This window comes from Rhyacophila brunnea, unplaced genomic scaffold (assembly GCF_057557595.1).
Source record: "Rhyacophila brunnea isolate RB1 unplaced genomic scaffold, BYU_Rbru_1.0 scaffold_3, whole genome shotgun sequence".
In the NCBI taxonomy this organism is placed as follows: domain Eukaryota; kingdom Metazoa; phylum Arthropoda; class Insecta; order Trichoptera; family Rhyacophilidae; genus Rhyacophila; species Rhyacophila brunnea.
The window spans coordinates 57,301,287-57,322,283 of NW_028232965.1; the positions used below are offsets into that span (position 1 = coordinate 57,301,287).

Genomic DNA, 20,997 nt, shown 5'->3' on the forward strand with positions numbered 1-20,997 from the left:
ATTATAAAAGATCAGAATGTTGACAAAGATTTAACGGAAGTAAAAAATAAAATCATCAGGGTTGCAACTTGCAATATGATATCCGCTTGTTAGCTCAGACGAGAGGCGGTTGGATCTCATATGACAATATTATTAATTTATCAACTCGCGGGAGGATGTGAGAAAGTAAAGTAGGCCGTTTGAATACTAAATACCGACAATATAAAAAAATAACTATCTATATTCTATATTATATTTTACAATAATACATTTAGCCAATTTTTATAATATTGCTTTACATATTTACTTTAATTTACCTAACTATTACCTAAAGCGTAAAGTGTTCAGCCAGTGTGTGCTTCCCGTAATCACATATGCGTGTGAAACATGGACCCTAAGTAAAAGAGAGATCCAGAAACTTAGAGTAGCACAACGTGGTATGGAAAAGGTGCATGCTGGGCATAACGCGAAAGGACAAAAAGAGGAACGAGTGGATAAGGAAGCAGAAAAGGGTTTGCGATGTGACAAAGTTCGTTAAAAACCTCACATGGAGATGGGCTAGACACGTAGCTCGAAGAAGGGACAATCGTTGGACAAATTTAGTCATCCAGTGGTATCCAAGAGGTACAAAACGTCCGCAAGTTAGACCTAGAGGCCGCTGCATCGATGAAATGATAATGTTCTGCGGAAGTACGTGGCTACGCAACGCACATGAGCGAGAGAAGTGGAGTCAGCTTGGAGAGGCCTTCATCCAGCAGGGGATAGATTTAGGCTAATGATGATGATTTTAAAATAATATTTTCATAATAATTACTTTGATAATATTCTATTAGAAATAGAAAATGACATGAAGGATTACATCCTCATTTACTTACATTAATTTTATAGATATTTTTATCATTCAAATGTAGTTTAATAAAATAATCTCTCGGATGTCACTATTATTAAGTAATTGGGAGTCCTAATGGGAGTATTTTTTGTCAAATCTAGTTTCGATATAAATAAAAAGGATTTCATGAACCTAATGTACATTTTTCGTTTTCTAGGAAAATTGACTTTACAACTAAATTAAAATAAAAATCATAATTTATTCAAAAATTTAATACATTCAAGCGAACATATTGAACTAGCTATTGTGTCCGGAAATTTGTACGTATGCAGTTCACTGTGCGCTGTTGTATCGGAAATACATAGCCGTATAGCATAGAGATCATATTATTCATGTCTAAATAAAAATCTTAAAATATAAGGGAAAGACAAAAGAGAATAGTTAGGTAGGTACAACAAAATCATATCGTATATATTTATTTAAAATTCTGAGTGATTTAAAAAACGTAGGTTAGCAAGTTGGTGCTCGTGAAATGCCCGACGAACGGCACATATTTTTTTGATATTAATACTATACGGCCGTTTGTTTTCGATACGACAGTTCACTGTGAACTGTACAGTATAATTTACACATAACCATTAATTATACATTAATGTGAATGTTCCAACTACCAGAGGCACTTAGCGGAAAAACACAAAACTTGGAAATATAATATCGAAAATTTACATTTTAAAACAATTATTAGGTAAGTATAAAATGTGATTTTGTCATGTTGAATTCACCGCCTAATAGATGCACCTACGGAAAAATAGAAAACTTGCAATTTGAGACGTTATGCCATAGATATAAGTACTACATGCATTCAAAAGAAAAATATGTTTATTTAATGTCAAACAAGTATTATGCCATTTTATTATTACATATTATTTTATCAAGGATATTTTTGAATAAGTAATTCATATTTTAATGTACTTATGTTATAAAAGATAAATGTGAATTGTGAGAATCTAATTTATATTGCCCAATAATATGTTAAATTATTGGCATTTTTTATAGGTACTGATGTTCTTTCATATATTATATTATATATGTAATATTATTTGATAATTTTATAACGTAAAATATCAACATACTTTTTACTTCAGTGTGCTGGGGTCAGGGAAGAGGCGAAAGGAAACACCGGGATATTTGTAAAGATTCTATTTTATTTTGTAAATTTAAAAATGCTGAAACGTAAACTTCTAGATATTTTACAGTAAGTATTTATTAATAATAATGGTACCTACTTAGGTAGATAATAATAATATAATAATATTGACAACAAACATAAAACCACTGAGACACGAGTCATAAAGCAGAATAGATGTACTTACATATTTTTTTAAATTAGAAAAATAATGAGGAACAAAATTTATTATCTAAGAATTCTAAAGAAAGTAGATAGACAAAACAATAATAAAATTATCTATCAAAATTACGTATATTTTATGTATTTTTTTTTTATAATAATGCTCCATCTAGCGAAATTGCTATTAGGTCATTATAAATTTATTTTGGTTTGAATAAGCTCTCATAGATGACACTATTATGATAGGTTTGAAAACATGATAAAAATAATATAGAGGAATTATTTTCATTTATATAAATTTAATATCTCGTTAATTTAAAAATAATATATATCTTTCAAAACATACAGTTTACTAAATGTGCATATACGTACATGGTGCATGATAGGAGTTACCACAGTTCCCTGGGAGTTACTGATTTCCACGAAGCAGATGCGGTTGTTTCGTCATAAAGAATACAAAATATTAAATGAATGGGTATTTTTTTTTTAACTTGAGTGTAAAAAATCAATAATCAATCAAAATGTGAAAAATGTTGCATTTTTACACTCGATAATTATCGTGGTTTACATAAATGGGCAACTAATATTATGTTAGTTCCTTGGACATCGACTACAAAAACGCCTCTGACTTTGATGCAACTTTCACGAAAAAGCGTACCTACCTAGTTTTCCAGAATAATATTTCATAAATTAAAAAGTTGCCTTTATGTAGGTACATATTTAGTATGTTTTACATATAACACAGTAATAGTTTTTTTGTGTCATATAACACAGTAATAGTGCCAATTATAATTTTTTTTTTCTGAATAATTGCAAAAGCTAATACAATATAAGTAAGTATATTATAAATTAATATTATTGAGATGATGTAGGTACAATAAATAGAATATAGATATTGTTTCAAACGTCACTAGTTCTATCAAAGCAACAGTGATGACGTGTAGGAATTGCAATACCGGTATTTCAAAACGGGTATTCAATTATTTATCGATACCAAAATACCGGTTTCAAAAATCCAAAATACCGGTATTTTCGGTATTAAGAAAGCATACACATTTATGTTTTTCGAAATTGAAATTAATGTTATTTTGACATTACTTACTACTATATTATGTTATATTAAATTTAATGTATAAGTTTTATGCTGTCAATGTCAAAATTCAAATATATTGACTGAAACTAACAAAGGTTAAATAATATTAAAACAAAATCCCTCAAATATAATCATAGAATATTGCGATGAATTGACATATTTCGAAAAAGATAACATTCGTGGCTAATATTTCCAATTATTTTATAACATTGATCCAACGTTGATAGCGTTGATAGTATATCCAACAAACGTTGAATTTCAGAGAGATTTTTCTGTACCCAGAGCAGTTGTAAAATATTATGATCTATGCATATTTACAAAGGTACTTTAGTAGGTACCTAAATAGATTTTAATAGTCATATTTATTGATAGATACTTATTTTTTTCTATAATATGTTTTGACGAATACCGGTATTAATACCGGTATTCAATAAGAAATACCGAAATACCGGTATTAATATATTCATTCGGTATTGCAATCCCTAATGACGTGTCAATGTATTATAAATTTTAAACACAAAAGAAATAGAATAGGCACTAAAAAGTAATCATAAATGTATTAATTAATTCTAGAGATCAAATACAATCATTAAAAATATAGTTAGATGACTTAAAAATAGATATTTCCTAATTAAATAATATCATGACATAATCGTACCATTTGAAAAGAATTGTATATACAGTGACGTCCCTAGACAAAATTCCGCCCCTAGGCAGCGCCAAAATGCCGCCCTATATTTATACCGTATTTTTAATCATGCTTTCACCACTCCAATATCGAATAAATGTGTTGTCTGGACACATTACTAACACAATATAATTATACTAGTAAAACATACAAAATTAAATTTAGATATAAAAAGCGAATAAATATATCCAAATTATCAGAGTCTGAGGTTCTATATGTGGTTGATATTCTGACACAATTGGTTTGTACCATTTAGCAATACAAAGATTTATTATTTCCACACCATTTATGCTATGCTATAATAATTATTTGTAGGTACAACATGTAAACAAAACAATTTTAGCTCTGTCTATAAATACCAAATGATTCTCCTCGATTTGCCGCCCTTCGAGTAACTGCCGCCCCCAAGCGACGCTCAATCTGCTTACCCCCACGGGACGTCACTGTGTATATATATATATATAATAACGCAATATTTTCAAAGATTCGTATGGAATGAAACAATAATTAAAAGTACCTAGGTACTATATTTTTTTTTTAAATATTAAAAACCATTTTAATTGCACGTGTTTTACAAAAATATGCGGGGGTTTTAATCTGTTCTGTGATTATATTAGTGTAAAATTAAGAATAACCACATTTTATACATAGAGAAACTACAAAATACATAAATCGAAATTCAAAGCAAAAGATACACCGGTATTCACTTCAATATCGCTAATATAATATATATTATAGAACGACATAATTTTGTTATATTAACGAGAAGTGCAGTACTATTAGAGACATCTAGTGATATAATTACGAAACACGCAAATAAACAGAATTGATTGAAAAATTTCCTTTAATTCAAAGATAAAGTAATAATTGAAAAACTGGAATAAATTTATGAGAACTTCTTTAGATTAATCTTGAATACTAGTACATAATATTGTGGGTTAATTATAGTTTATAAAATGGGTCATCAATTATTGTTATTTACCAAAATATATAGATATTGTTTCTACAACACGTGTGTCGCTTACGTGGTATTTTTTTGCAGTATGGGTACCGAAAATAGGATTTAGTTTAATTAAATATTAAATATCAAACCAAAAAACTATTTTAGTTGTATTATTTATTGGTCAGAGGTTTACGTCTAAATTGCATATGTCCTATGCATTTATAGAAACTCGAGCATCTATACTTTCACGGCAATACTTTCTAGTAACTTTTGCATAGTTTATTATAAAAATATGACGAAGAGTCGATTACAGTAATTGTCGTTGTCTATATTTTATATTATTTCTTCAAATTATTTTTTAATCGATGGTAATTTTCCAGAAAATTGTATTTTATTGTATGTCTCGTAATTCAATCGATATATTATGCCATTAGTGACAATTACACCTAACATTAAGAAATAAACATCACGTAAAAATAAAACAGCACAGTTTTATTAAAAAATGCATGTTGCACATTTTCATGTAAACACATAAAATTCCTGCGCAAAATTTTATATAATCCTCGAATTTTCAAGTAGGTATTCACTTTTCTGTTCATAAAAATGAACAAAAGAAACATGAGGAATTCAATACAGCACGTCTTTAATTAGATATGTAACACATTCACGTTAGTGATAATTGAAACGGATAATCTTAACCACGACATAACACTTCAAGATAATTTAGTTTATTCTTGACATTTTCTTAGAATTATCAAAGTCACACTTGTTTTAAGTTGGATTATTGCTAATGGTGCACAGACAACAGCTCGGGAACCAGAAGACGTCTGTGTAGAGTCGTTGTCCTCCTTGGTCCAGAGCCACAAGTCTCTTTTGCACATATCTTTGTTCACACTGCGATGTGTAGCCGAGAGGCAAGGAGCAAATCCCATTGCACGTCTGTGATCTGGAAACGAGCAATACTCATGTAACTAACCCTAACAAGCAAAATGAATAGGTTAATAGGATATATTTTATTTCCTACTAATTACATAACCGGAAAAGTAATACGAGTTACATAGTACTATTGGAGGAATTATTATAAACTGTAGGAGCGTATGAAAAAAATGTAAGCCATGATTGGATATCACTGTGAGTCATGCAATAATTGTTACTTACAACCATTTTTAGGATAAGCACCTATACCAATGAGACTAAGGAGACTAACATTCCCTTGGATATACGATATGTTTAAGTTATACGGGAGTATACTATATTATGTCAATTTAACGCGAGAAATAAAATCAGCTAGGACAGGTCTTCGTCTAGCAGTGGATTGCCATAGACTGCTATTAAATCATTGAACGGGCGGCTCTCGTGGTGCAGTGCTGGCCTTCCATCCGACAGTTCTGGGTTCGATTCCCGGCGAGGACACAATATCAATGTGTTTTTCTCAAAGCCTGGGTGGTTTGTGAATGTTCAAAATTACTAACAACCACCTTGTATGAAAAAGCAAGGACATGGTTATTAACAATTTTAAAATAAAATCAGCTAGAACAGACCTTCATCTAGCAGTGGATTGCCACAGACTACTATCAATCAGCAGTGGTGCGTTTAGTAATGTAGCTACCTATGTACTGACGGATATAAAGGATAAAAAAATGATATTTAATGTATTTTAAAATTTCCAAAAATAAATTAAAGAATTTTGTTTTTCTTTGGTTAATTTTTTACTGTATTAGAAAATTTCTTTTTTAAAATTCAATGGCTCTGTGGCTGGTTTTAAATCTATGGAGATCCTCATTTAAATTTTATGATAAATCGGTTGCGTCATTTGCGTCAAAGAAACGCGCCGCTGCAAATCAGATATAAATCTCTGCGCTCGTGTTTGAGTTTTTCAGCATAGTTTCACTTTTTTGCAATTCAATTTGATTTTCAGTAGGTACCTAACCAACGATTATTTTATATCTAATTAATTTAGAAATAAATTTATATACATACACACAAACTTCACTCTTCACCAGCTGGGAATACATGTTGTCCATGGATTCTCCCATATTCACGACGTACATCCAATTCCCTTGTTTGTTCAGAGCTGCTCGTGGCATAATGTACTGAGATCTCGTTGGGCACAGTTGCTCTCCTCCTGTTCCTGGACTTTGACGCTTCTTTCTGCTAAGTGTCACATCTTTTTTGTGGTCAACAAATGGGTTTTTAGATTTATTTGATCTTAAAATTTTAGGTTTCTTAATTCTAGAAGTGGTGTCTCGTTTGGCCATTGTTCGTGGTTTTATTTCATTGCTGTCGACTGATTTGAATGGCAATTCATCTGAACGACGATAGTCGCTTGAATACCTGTAAAATGTATTTTTTAAACGTATTATTAAATTGTTATAATACACAAATAAGTTGTCAATAGATTAAAATGGCCGAATAGTTCGACTAGTTGACTGATTTTCTATATCAGGCATTACATCTACTACCCTCGGAAGGCTCAGAACGATGGTAGTTAACATTATTTTATTTTGTAATCTCTGAAATAAAATTGGTTTCTCAATTTAACTATATTCAGTATTGATTAAGATTCGATTTGAGTCTGATTTATGGTATTAATAGAATTTACTTTGTGGACTGCAAGAGCATTAATCAGCCACTGTTGAGGTATCCTTACAAAATTTAATAAAATATTAGGTTCTTGTTAATTAAGCCAGCGCCACGGAATTGATGCTGGATTAATTAATACAAATCACTAAGTAGTAACTTATTCCATGATACGGCAGGTTGTTTTAGGTAATTATTGGATTATTTTTTCACTGAAAACATTGATTTATATAAGGACACAATAAGTTCCCATACTATATTTCAATATTTAAGTGCTCAGCCGACAATTTATATTAATCGCCTTTATATAAATGTACACAGGTAGAGTGATTTTTAAACTACATACCTGCATAATATGACGTATTCTTAAATCTGGTTACAATAGTAGAATGCTACAATAATACTGTATAAATATGAATGCACACAAGCGCATTCATTTTTTGAACTTCATCTGTATTTATCTGTTTAACAAAGAATTAAATTTCAATCAGGTTTCAATGAGCTGGTGTAAAATTATCACATGGATCGACGCCAAGCCAGTTGTACCAGCCTAAGTACCAAATATAATATTGAAGTCTCCAATGCAGTTAGCTACTCTTGCATTGTCTGTATATTAAAGATGTACTAGTTATTTGCGAATGTACGGCTAACAAATTTACTCTAGTGATGTATGTTTAACGACAATTAAAGAAGTTCTTGTGCTGAAAATAATTTACATTTACTTTAAAGAACATGCTTACCTTTGCCACCAGTCGTTGGGGTTGAAAGGTGTTATAGTCTGGCGTATGGCGTCCCCATAGGGAAATTGCTGCTGGCGCTTCCCTGGTCCACTCCACCCATTCTGCCCACTAGATACGGCCTTGTAATACGGACTCGCCGAATCACTGGGCGTGCTGTAATACGGGCTCGGCCCATTATTATCGAAATAATTCGCGTGTGGGGCGAAATTTCTACCGTGGAAATTCGAATTCGAAAACGGCGTCGGTTTCGGAACTTCGAAATATGAATTCCCCCGCCAAAAGTCGTCGTATTGGTCCAAATTTACCCCGGCCGGGAAATTTCCCCGGATAAAGGGGTCAGTGGTACCAGTGGTGAGGCTCGCGTTCGAACTCTTTGGGGGTAAATAGGATTCGCGCGACGGTAAATACGTCGGTGATAGAGGTCGTTGGTGGAGGCTCGGAGTGTAGTAACCGACGTAACCTATGGCATGGCATTTGGATCACATTAGTACAATCAATAGGTCCAATGCTAAGGCAGTTTTAATCCGACGAAACACACAAATGCACAATGGAAAAAATGAAGCATAACTGTGTTTTAATCATATTATTTTTCATAGCCGTATATAAACATAGAAAGTATAAAATCTATCTTTAATTACCGTACGAAGGTGATATTAAGGTTCTTACATGTAACGCCAAAATTACACAAGCGGACTCGCTGACCCGAATAGAAGACTATCACTTAACTTATGAATCGATCGTGTAATGCTACTTTATCTTTTCGCTAAGTTGTGAGTGGAATAGAAACAATTTTACTTGACAATTACAGTGTATGATTGCCTCGAAAACGTTAAGTTAGGTTAGACGTGCTGTCATGTTGACGTTTACCTTTATAATAATAACCTCAGGACTTTATTCATTATTTTAATAAACAATAATAATATGAAGTAGGCTAGTAAATACAATCAATGACTTATTACTTGTACGATCTCCAAGAATTTGCGGTGAAATTTGTTTTAAGACAATATGGAGGAATACCACCAGGCTAATCAATAGATATTTTTTGGTTTAGGTTCTTACATTTTTTACTAATCACAACAAGCGTCAAGATGATCCAATTGGCACCTGAATCATTTCATGTAATTACTATTTCAGATTAACGATTATTTATGACTATCGTCTTGAGTGTGCTAGTGTAATTAGAGCATAAATGAATTTACATTTACTTAAAATAAGCTCCATTTTAAAGCATATAATTGTGAGAGAAAATGATCATGTTATTACGGATTCTAATTTTTATTCTAGTTTTTAATTAATAAACGTAAAACAATGTAAGTAAAAAACTTGACCAAATCGGTATGAACATAAAACTTTATGATAGTTAATCATTGAAGGGATACGTAATTATGCATTTGCAAGTTTAATCAGATAAAATAACGCTACCATAGCTTCGAACCTAGAAACAAGATAATTATTGTGCAACGAACTTCAAAAAGGGTTTTGAAAATTATTAATTATTTTTATTCCAATATTTTCTTGTGTTATTTACACTATCAACATGTTAATGTGAACGCCACCACACGGGAAGTTAAAACAAGGGGAGGGGGGTAGATTATTATTTTTATCCAATTACACCTCCATTCCCTGAAATCAAAACTTAAAATACCTTTTAATCCTATATACCAGCCATGTGTTTATAGTGCGGGGTTGATTAATATTAATATTTTTAAGAGTGCTTGCTTGTATGAAAATCTACAAATCTGTGAACTGAAGTAAATATGGTCATTTACGCTATGGGATTCGTCGCTCGATATCTTCAGATTTCTGATTTCGCTTTTGCATATAAAGTATTTATGTTTGCATAAAAAAAATGTGATAAGAAAAAAATATCACTTGTCATGCGGTTAATATATTATAAAGTCACCAAAGGAAGACAAAAAGTTAGGGATGAGCGAAATATTTAATATAATAAGTATTATTTTGTAAACATGCTCACTAGAAATTTGGATATCGGTACCTAGAGTTGGGTTTCGGGAATTTCCCGACGGGAATTCTCGAGAAATTTTCGAGATTTTCCATCCCGAATCTACAGAATTGAAATTTTTAACATTTCGGGAATTCTTTATTATCAAATAATAATTGAAAAAAAAACGATTTTCTTTATGAAAAAAGTGGACAGAAAACACAAAACGTTCAAAGACTGATAGGGACATTTAACACAATTAAGCCAACGTCGACTTAAATTGAGCGCAATTTTTGCAACATCAGGGAATTATGTCTCAAAAGCGTACGTGATTGTTAAACGCAGCGATTGACAGTCTGTGTGATTTGATATTCCATTTTAATAAGTAATGTTTTGAATTATTTTTGTTGTCCTACTTGTATTTTGTTTGTCTTCTTATAAAAATAAAGAAAATCATATTTTTTTGGAATTTGTCTGTTTTTACACTGATTTTAGGATTTTTACAGGTTTTTTTTTTTAAATTTCCCGATATCTCTAGAATTCTTTTCTGGAAATTCCGAATCTTGAGATTGAGATTTTTTCGGGAAATACCCAACTCTATCGGTACATATTGACAAAAAAAGGTTTTTCTTCTATATCTCATTATTCTTGAATGCATCTTTAGGTTGTTATTATTTATATTATTTTAATTTTGAAAGAAAGATATTTTTGGTAATTCTGCTGAAGTCGATCATTCTGAAGATGGTTTGATAGCTCGAAACAGTTGTCAATGTAAACGACTCAATTAAAGAAGAATTAACAAAAATTACTTTGATTCAAAACCATTATAAATGGAATTCTACCACCTAAAAGCGATCGATATATTATCCTTTTCAAGTTTTCATTTCGTTTTCATTTCATTTTCGTTTCATTTCAAGTTATACACATTTATATTTTTATACAAATCGATGTTTTTTTAAATAAATATAAAAAATATTAAAACGATGAATTAGTCAAAAATCTAAACGACAGAAAATTGAAAACTTAATAAACTAAATTATAATAATAAATATGACGATAAAATAAAATGTAATAATAAGATGTGACCCTGCAACGAATTCACATTTTATTACATTTTTTTACAATTGTAAGTTTATCTTTAAATTAAAAAAAAAAATAAAGTTCTATTTAATGTTTTCAGATACTTACATATTTATTAATTGATACAGTTGAAATTGTAAATTATCATAAAAAAATCTCAAATTGCAAGCTTCGTATTTTTCCGCTAGGTTCTCTGCTGGCATGCCTCTCCCCCTTAATATCGCTATATAACAATATGTGAATAGTTTTATAAGTAATCGGAGTTATATAAATGTACCGATTCTAATTAAAATTGTCCGATGTATTTCGGTGTTTTTTGGCCATAACCTGATAACTGCTTTTTTGGTCATTTTATGTGATAAGTAAAATTGGGTCACTATAGTATCTATTATCTTCCATTTGGTAATAACCCGATATCTATATTTCATTTTAAATGCTCAAAACGCTAAGGTAATAAATAATATGATGATAATATGTGAACAAACACAGCGGTTAGTTTGGTACAAACATGACCAAAGACCTTATCATAGTTTGATCACTGATAGGTGAGATTATATTGCTAATTAGTGGAATAATTATTGACAATCTAATTATTGTCATATTCTACTTCAGTTATTTATTTTAAAATGTTTTCTCAATGTTAGACAAAAAAATGAACCGAGTTTTGTGTGGGCAATTCAAAACTTAGAATTGATCTCCTGTAAATTCAATATTTTTCAGTTAACAGGTTATGCTCAAACAATACCGATTTAATACTCCAATGCCCCATCTCCTGACGCTACTATTACCATACAACACTTAAAACTAATTCGTAATATTTTCTCTACTTATATATTGTGTGCAAAAGATATACAATGATAAATAAGTAGTCTGCAATTATTTATAATTGCGTGTTTCGTTTTTCTGTCACAATATAATATGTCTAATAACAATAACTATTATAACACTTTGCTTATACCAAAATATTTATTCAATATTGGTGCAATGATAAAGGACATCATCGTTATCTGAGACAATGTCATATTTACAATGATCTCACCACTGTTATACAAGTAAATGTAGACAAGTTGTTATTGTAAACTGTATAATGTAACTTGTTCTGGAATCGAAATGATTTCTATTGATACAAAAATTAAAGATTTTTCATCGATTCATTCCAGATATATTCATTATAGATAAATAAAAGTGTAGTTTTTTTAATATAATATACTATTAACATTTTGCCATGAAAATTTCATTTTATTTATTTTAATTTTGCTTATATTATATTATGTAGTTATCTATAAAATAAATATATTTTATTAAATTGTGCAAACAACGCTAAGTTATGGAAGCTGTGTCCCCTCACCACGAAGAATGTACCTATTTAAAATGTTAAATTAGTTAGTCTAATTATTGCTAACCATTTTCCGTATAATATAGTTGTTAAATAAAAAAAATCATATGCTTTCAACTATTTTAGTTGGAGTGTACCTACTGTAAACTGAGGCTATATTACCCCAGCAGGGGAAATTTTAATTCAGAGTAAAATAATGTTTCAATGCCTTTTGCCAATGTGATATCAACTGTATTTTGTACTAACATAATATTCGTTTTAATTCACGGATAGCTCGATCAGATACTCTCAGTTAATTTTTGAGGTTGGTGGAGTGTTCTCATCTTGGAAAAACTTAATCTTAATTCTCAGACATTTTCCAACATAATCATTAATTTATCGAATTGTATTAATAATTGAATGTTAAACCTTTAAATATTAATATAAAGCAGTTATTCTGGCTTCAATTGTATGCAGAGAATTTTTTGTTTAAAGTGTTACTAAAATACCTAGGAGTAAAGATTCCTAATCGTAAATATTTCAAATTGTGTAAATGATTGTTACTGCTGAATGTTATTCTTTTAACTTTTTAAGGAAAATGTTGCGAAAATAATAATGTATTAGAAAACAACAACGTATGTTGACTATAAGAGTAAATTTCAATGAATGTCTTGAAACAGTTGGAACTGGAGTCAAGTCACATAGGAAAGCGTACCTATTCATATGCATCTGTAATAAATAACGTAATAATATAAATAAAATATGTATTATAAAAGCCTTGATTATTATATATATATATATATATTTGTGAAAATGATATAGGAAATTTAATAATATATTTCTTTTATTCAACAAATAAAACGCAAGATTTGAGAATGTAACATTATATGTATTGAACATACATATTTGAAAACATCTCATGCATATACACTCTAGAAAAAATCTATTTTTAGAAAAAATACGATACCCGACGACACTTGAACCTGTATCTGCTGGATTCGCGCCAGTATGCATTTATAATTAAACTACGGGCATCTTACAAACTGCGACGATAACGTGCAATTCGTGGGTCGGGATGTGTAGTCAGGTAAGTCACAAAACAGCAAAAATGAGATATGAATGCCACTATACTAAAAAAAAAATAATCTTTCGTTGTGTGTAGTCAGGTAAGCCATACGTCTCACCAATTGCGAGATGCAGTTTCAGTCAAAACATATTTTTTATTTTACGGGGTGTGTACACAGTTAAGTCACATGAGTAGTCAGATAAGTCAACATTTTGTGTGACTTACCTTACTACTCATAGTTGGCTTACCTTCAAACGTCATAACTACTCAGTGTTGATTTTGGTGAATCTAACGTATTTTTAAAGATAATTTGAGAAATTTTGAAAAAAAAATAACAACAGAACGTAAGTAAAATAGTCATATTATAATAAATTATGACTTATATAAATAAGTAAGTATGTGTATTATTTGTAAATAATACAAAATATACCAAATTTATCGAATTTGATTTATTTAAATTTAAAAACACGTACACAATATCCAAACAAATAATCTTGCTACTAGGTTCAACCACATACTCCAATAACTTATATGTTGACGATTCATTGATGGCATAAAAGATCCTGATTTTAGTATTCAAGAATTATTACAGTCTAATTTACCGACATTGAAGAACCACACCCTTCATGCTCAACATCAACGATGTTTTAACCTTTTACCCTCGTTCTCGATTGAGAAGTAATAATCACCAAAAATGTAACTTAAGGGATGATACAAAGCTTTCAGAAATGATAAAAATGTTGCACGAAATACTGGCAAAAGTTACACAACAAGTACCTATAATGGAAGTTATGAATACGAAAAAAAGTCGTATCAGACAAAGCGAACAGGAAAACAACATTTTCGCCAAGTAACAGTTCAATAATTCTTGACTGTTGAACTGTTACGGAAACCAATTTGTAAAGGTTGTACACTAAAAACATTACGTGAAAGTCACATTTTTTTTGAATATGTTTTAAGAAAAAAACGTGCGACTACTTCCGGTATACTTATTCAAGAAGATGCAAGATGAAAGATATCTCTACAAACAAAGATAGCGAAGAAGATAGGCAAATAGCAAAGACACATATACTCTCAATTCCATCATTATGAGAGTCATTACTCTAGAAGGGACTGTCAGAAAATACTTACCGCCACATTTGACGATAACTGTGATGTATTCTCAATATTTGAAGAGTATTTTAGCTATAATCCCATCAATATTCGTTTATACGCAGAAATATTCCATGGCATGAACTTAACATTCAAACGGCCAAATAAAGATACTTGCCAAAAATGCGATAAACTTAACTCAATTAAGAATTCCACCAACGATGAAAAAAGAAATAAAAATCGTGAGGAATTGAAAGAGCATCATGACGAAGCTGACTTTGCATATTCAGCTAAAAGTTGTGATAAAGAGTACTTGCAATATTCCTCTTGCCAAATTGTAACATTTGACATGCAGCAAAGTTCCCTGGCCTTTTACAAACGACATTTTACAGTGCATGATTGTGATAATAACCAGGGATATTGCTATGTATGCCATGAGACTCTTGCTAATAGAGAAGCTAACGATATTGCTTCATGCCTGTTCAAATACTTAACCAAGGGGATACATGATAATATTAAGCATGTGATCATGTATTCTGATAGATGTGCGGGTCAAAACAAAAATAGCCACGTAGCTGTAATGTGCATGATAGCAGTAAAACATTCTGAGATTTTAAACAAAATTGATCACACTTTTTAGTCCCTGGCCACACACATATGGAGTGCGATAGTGACCATCGCATAATTGAGAAGAAAAAAAAGACATTTAGTGGAACGATCGAGCATCCTCATGATTGGGCCAAATCAATGTGTGAGGTTGCAAAGAAAAATCCTTTTATAGTCAATGAAATGACTCATGCAGATTTTTTTAACTACTCGAATCGATTAAAAGGACCATTGCCACTCAGAAAAATAGACACAGATGGGAAAAAGTTTGTTTGGAGAGATGTTTTGTGGCTTCAATTCAACAAACACAAACCGGGAATACTGAAATTTAAAAGAACTCTCGACGAGACGACTGCATTTTAACAAATTTCATATATAAGACGAGACAAGATGAAAGATTTGATAGACTTACTTCCATACATTTCATCGTATTATAGAGAATTTTGTGAGTCACTTGAGACATCTGAGATAGTCAGTGATATTTAACCTGATACCATTGAAGAAATCCATACTGAAGTTTAATGATAACGATGAACCTTTATAATATTCAGGTTTGTGTGCCTTTTCACTACTAAATAACATTAAAGTAAAAAAAAAGTTATAAAAATGCTACTTTTAAATTTATATAATATTTTGTTCAATAAACCAATAAGATTTATGTATAAAATGTGTGTTTTATTGCTAATATTAGTCAGATTAACATGAAAAAATAACAATATTACTTTGTGCGTAGTAAGGTAAGTCAATCATTTTTTGTGCAATTCCAGTTAAGTCAATTCCTTTTTTTTTTAACCAATTAAGTTTTAATGAAACAAAGTAGTTAGAATACTTCTAGGACATATAATTGAAAGCCAATTACATGTTCTTTGATTTGTTACCCATAAAAAAACATAACTATGATTAGGGGAATGTGGGGAATTTTTTGAACTTTGTTTTTGCTATATCTCAAAATGACAATTTGTGACTTATCTGACTTCACATCCCGACCCACGAATTAGATAAGCATTTCATGTAACAACTACTAATTTAAATCGTACTGCTATCGGAATGCATACTGGCGCGAATCCAACAGATAAAGGTTCAAGTCTCGTCGGGTATCGTATTTTTTTCTACAAATAGATTCTTTATAGTGTGTATAATATGCAAGAGATGTTTTCAAATTATGTATGTTCGATATAGGAAATACTAACGAAAAGTGCAGTAAAGTAAGAAATAACCTAAGTTTACTCGGTACACTTAATTTTTTTTATTGAGTTTGATTTTCTTGTATCTAATCTGAATTAAATAATGAAATGGCAGTTACTGAAATGGAAAAAAAAAGTGTATAGTTAGTAACAAAATAATTAGTAATGATGTAGGTATTAATAAATAACCTTACCACTTGGGGGCGGAAGTGTAATTGCTTTGTTTATTGTAAAAGTCTGCTGTTGATTCGGATATTGAGTTTGATAAGGTCCATTATTTTGGAATTGGTCGTGGCCCTGAAATTGGCCATGGCCGTGGTACTGCGGTTGCTTGGATATATACGCAGGCTTCTCCGTGACCAGGCTGATGCCTTGGGTGCCCGAAAGGGAGTGAGGCCCGTATCCATAGGGACCCTGAGTTGGTCTAGTGGCCCCAAAGTCTTCTCGGGTTTCGTCGCTCAATAAAGTGGAGAAATCATATTCCCCCTTGTCGACGAGGTGGCGAATCAAATTGCTGAAAAATAATGTGTACGTAATTAGGAATATAACACAAAATAATAAAAAAATAATCTTGTTCCATTACTACTCCCTCATATCTTAGATTATACACATCTACATATTCACATATAATTATAAGATAGGTTTATTGACTTTCAATATCCATAATAAAATTTAATTTAATAATAACTTTTTATTAAATCATAGCAATACTTTTCGACGATCGTCTATTAAGATTCACTTAGTTGATAAGCAGAATTAAATTTATCGCCCTGACCTGTATAAAAGAAATGATTGGACGAGATTATATTTTTTATTGGAATTATAAGTTCATTGTGTTATTTTATATTTTGTAGCAGTGCATTTGAGAAATTCATACAGTTCACAAAACACCTAGAACAGTGTCATACATAATATTATATACATGTGTTCAATCAAATTGCCTTGTATAACGTATATACATTTGTATTATTATGATCATCATTCACCGGAGTCAATGCACGAAGGCCTCCCCTAGCTCCCAAGATTCTTCTCGGTCCCTAGTTCTCTATTGCCACGTACATCCACCGAACTTTATGAGTTCGTTTTTGAAGCGTATTTTAGGGTATCCCTGTGGTCGTATATGACAGCGAATGATGGCATTTGTCTAGTGGTTGTCCAGTCGCCGAGCGACATATAAAGCCTATGTACATTTTCATCTATTTGGCGATCTCTATTACACTGTTTATTGTCGTCTGCATCCTTGGTTTCTTTTGAGGTCTTTTCATGCCTCGTTGCGCTACTAGAATTTTTCACATCCAAACGCAAGCACTGGTGGTACACATTGGTTGGAGACTTTACGTTTAAAACACGATGGAAAGTTACTTTTGAAAATACTATTCATGCGTCTAAATGCAACCCATGCCAGTTTAGTTCTGTGAGCAAATCGATATAAATAGATACCATCGTCCATTGCCATCATGTTCTCCACTCACTTTGAGTGTCACTGACGAGGATCGCTTTCGATTCAGTAAAGCAGTTTACCATTACTTCTGTCTTTGAGACATTTATCTTTAAGCCTACATTGCGGCTTTATTTTGCAAGCTCCTGAATCCTGTTCTGAAATTCGTTAGGAAAGATAACAGTGTCATCTGGAAAGCGCAGGTGACTGATGTATTCAGCGTTAATGGCGATTCCACTGTTCATATATTACTATGGATTATCTCACCCTTTTCATGGTGTTTTGAACTTGTAATTTGTAATGTTTACTTATCTAAATGTAAGGTAAATGAAACTTGTTTTCGCATTTCGAAAATAATACTTTTCCTTCAATTTTTTAGAGCGTAATTGTGGAAGGCATACATTATTACGTTATGAATGAAATATGAGAAATAATACGTTTAATCAATAATACAATGCATTTCCACCATGAATTGACAGTTAATACAATACGAGAAAAAAAAAACAATAGTATGCATTTAATAATACAATCATTACTATAATAGTCACAATGCCATGCAAATTTAGTGTTGAAAAAAATAATTGACAAGATGGGATCTCAATTATTCGAAGACCTTTGGATCTATGACAAGGGGGGCCAGAGATTATTGACAAATAAATTTAATAGTCAAATCATGGTTAGCACTCAGAGCATGTGTTTTGAATTTAATGCAGACTAAATATTATTTAATGTGATTTTATTTACTTATATGCAGGGTCGCATTCTGAGGATTAGGGATTTTACTCAAAATAATATTTGTTAAATCCTGAATCAAAATATAGTTCTTGTAAATAAACAGATGGAATGTTTATTTACAGAACTACTATTAAATAATGGCTTTACCCATTACTAATACTATTTTTTTGTCCTAAATAATGAATCGTCTTATGGCCATGCCAATAGTATGTTAAAAGTTACTTCGTTTTACATCTTTCGGTGTTCAGGATTTTACTTAGGCGGTATAAAATTTTGATGAAGTCATTTCGAATTTTATTCGAGATTTAATTTCTGGAATATTGGATAAGACTCATAAAATAGTTAAAAGTATTAAGGCTATACTTCAGCTGAGGCATGGTGTAAAAAGATAGTAACTACACGACGCGCAGATTGTGCAAACGACGCGTGCCGAACAAAACATAATTGGTCATAAAAATCAACATGCGTCCATTTAATGTTATGTTTATTGTTAAATTAGTAATAATAATAATAATAATAATATATTCATTGACATGTTTTCTTTTTCGAGTCCATGTGTAACGTCTTTTAGTCAACTTTACACGATATAAGAATATATTCCTCCGACGCCATCACAAAACAAATTGACGTGCTCACATCTCGACTACCCCTCTTCGATTGACAACGAATGCGAATTTCGTCCCACCTATTGTTGAAAATTATTTGCCGTTTCACTTATGTATGCTCTTAACTTACTATAAAACATACCGTGATTGTTCGTGCTATATACGAAAAGGTTTTTTGGTTTTTGGTATATACCTTTGTCATTTATTTTATGAAATGTTTATGTACATATTTAATTATAAGACACATTGTACCCTTGAGTATAAAACTATGGTATTATAAAATTGTTACGTCACGAATTAATATATTATTAGAATACTCGGAGCTGGATATACCGTAGAGCTAAAGGGACTACATAGCCCAGATCCTCGAAATATATAGGAGTCTCAGGGTTTTATAAACTGTCTAATCGCTGTAAGGATTTTTATTAGTATAATTGCATCTAATTCCTGAGTCGAAATGATAATATGAAAAAAATAAGGCAAAACAGTGACAGTGAACAAAGTTTTCAAAAATGTTTTTTTAAACCTCTTTTTTTCCTACAAACATAGTCCAGCCCTGTTCACTCAGACTAGACCTGAGGTCACCATTATTGTTTTTGGGTTGCATTTGATTGGCAATTTAGATATTCTCCTTGCGTAATGTGACCGTGATGCTATTGCAGTTTAGTAAGGCATTTAAAAAAACACGTATGTCAAAGTTGTGGCTGTTATATGACCTTCGGACGTGATTCAGATGCCACCAAAACTTAACGCAATCAATAACTCTTGTGGTCAATAACTAATAGCGTTTTACCAAGACCACAGCGATAGCGACATCTAAATAGGCAGTTTGCATATTAATTTAAATTCAATAAAACACCTGATCAAAAATTCGTGTCAAATTTAGATTTATTCTTGTACGAGTATTTATTTTTATATTATGACTATCATTCATAAACTTCTGATGGCACACGCCAAGACAATAAACATCAAACATTTTTGTTAGAACAACATTTTTAGACATGGTGCTTAATTGGAACTATTATTTTAAGACGATGAGATGATTATTTGTGTTATGGAGTAATCAAATTCATATAAAATGAAATGTTTCCAAATCGATTGTTGTAAAAGTTTTTTTTTTCAAAAATGCACCTAAATATTATAGTCGATGTATAATATATTTCTCCTATAACATATCAAGAACACAGTACAATATATTGTACAGTTAAGTTAAGTATTAGTTATACCTATACTATGTATTAAAACCTTTGGTTTTTATATTTCATTACGATGTTAGATATATTCAAATATAATAAATAGTATAAGTCAAAATAGTAAATTAACACAATATTGAATACTCTGCCTTATGCATAATGCTATTATATATTATGAACTTACATTGTCGATGGTTTCCTATATATTCAGAGATTCAAAATTTGATGAACAAAAGGTAATGCAATGCCATTGTAGATACATACATGTGCTTCTTATAAATGTTTTTTTTTGCTAATGATGAATGCAATCGACCTAAAACTTTCACAAATAGATTATTCATGGTCGGTTTAAATTTTCATTATGTAAAAAACATGGTCTATTTTCTAATTGCTCTTTTTTGATTGAGATAAAAGTACCGTGATCTCATGTAATAATGTTTTGTATTAACGATAGGTGTATTTTTAAATGTCACTTAATCTTTATTATACATTAGGTATATTCTGTGATCATACTTATACTTATTGATTTAGTTCAATATAG

The 20,997-nt window shown here is 31.0% G+C and overlaps 1 protein-coding gene across 1 annotated transcript in view; it reads right to left on the minus strand.

The window, feature by feature from the left end:
* Positions 1–2,004: 2,004 nt before the first annotated feature.
* Positions 2,005–20,997, minus strand: part of LOC147068601 (protein spaetzle 5-like) — a 33,456-nt gene continuing 14,463 nt past the window's right edge. The window contains exons 2-5 of the mRNA XM_085953006.1: positions 8,547–8,660; positions 8,201–8,353; positions 6,861–7,214; positions 2,005–5,826 (exon numbers count right to left, since the gene is read on the minus strand). Of these exons, the coding sequence (XP_085809132.1) occupies positions 5,652–5,826; positions 6,861–7,214; positions 8,201–8,353; positions 8,547–8,660 (796 nt within the window). The 3' untranslated portion in view covers positions 2,005–5,651. The remainder of the gene's footprint in view (positions 5,827–6,860; positions 7,215–8,200; positions 8,354–8,546; positions 8,661–20,997) is intronic.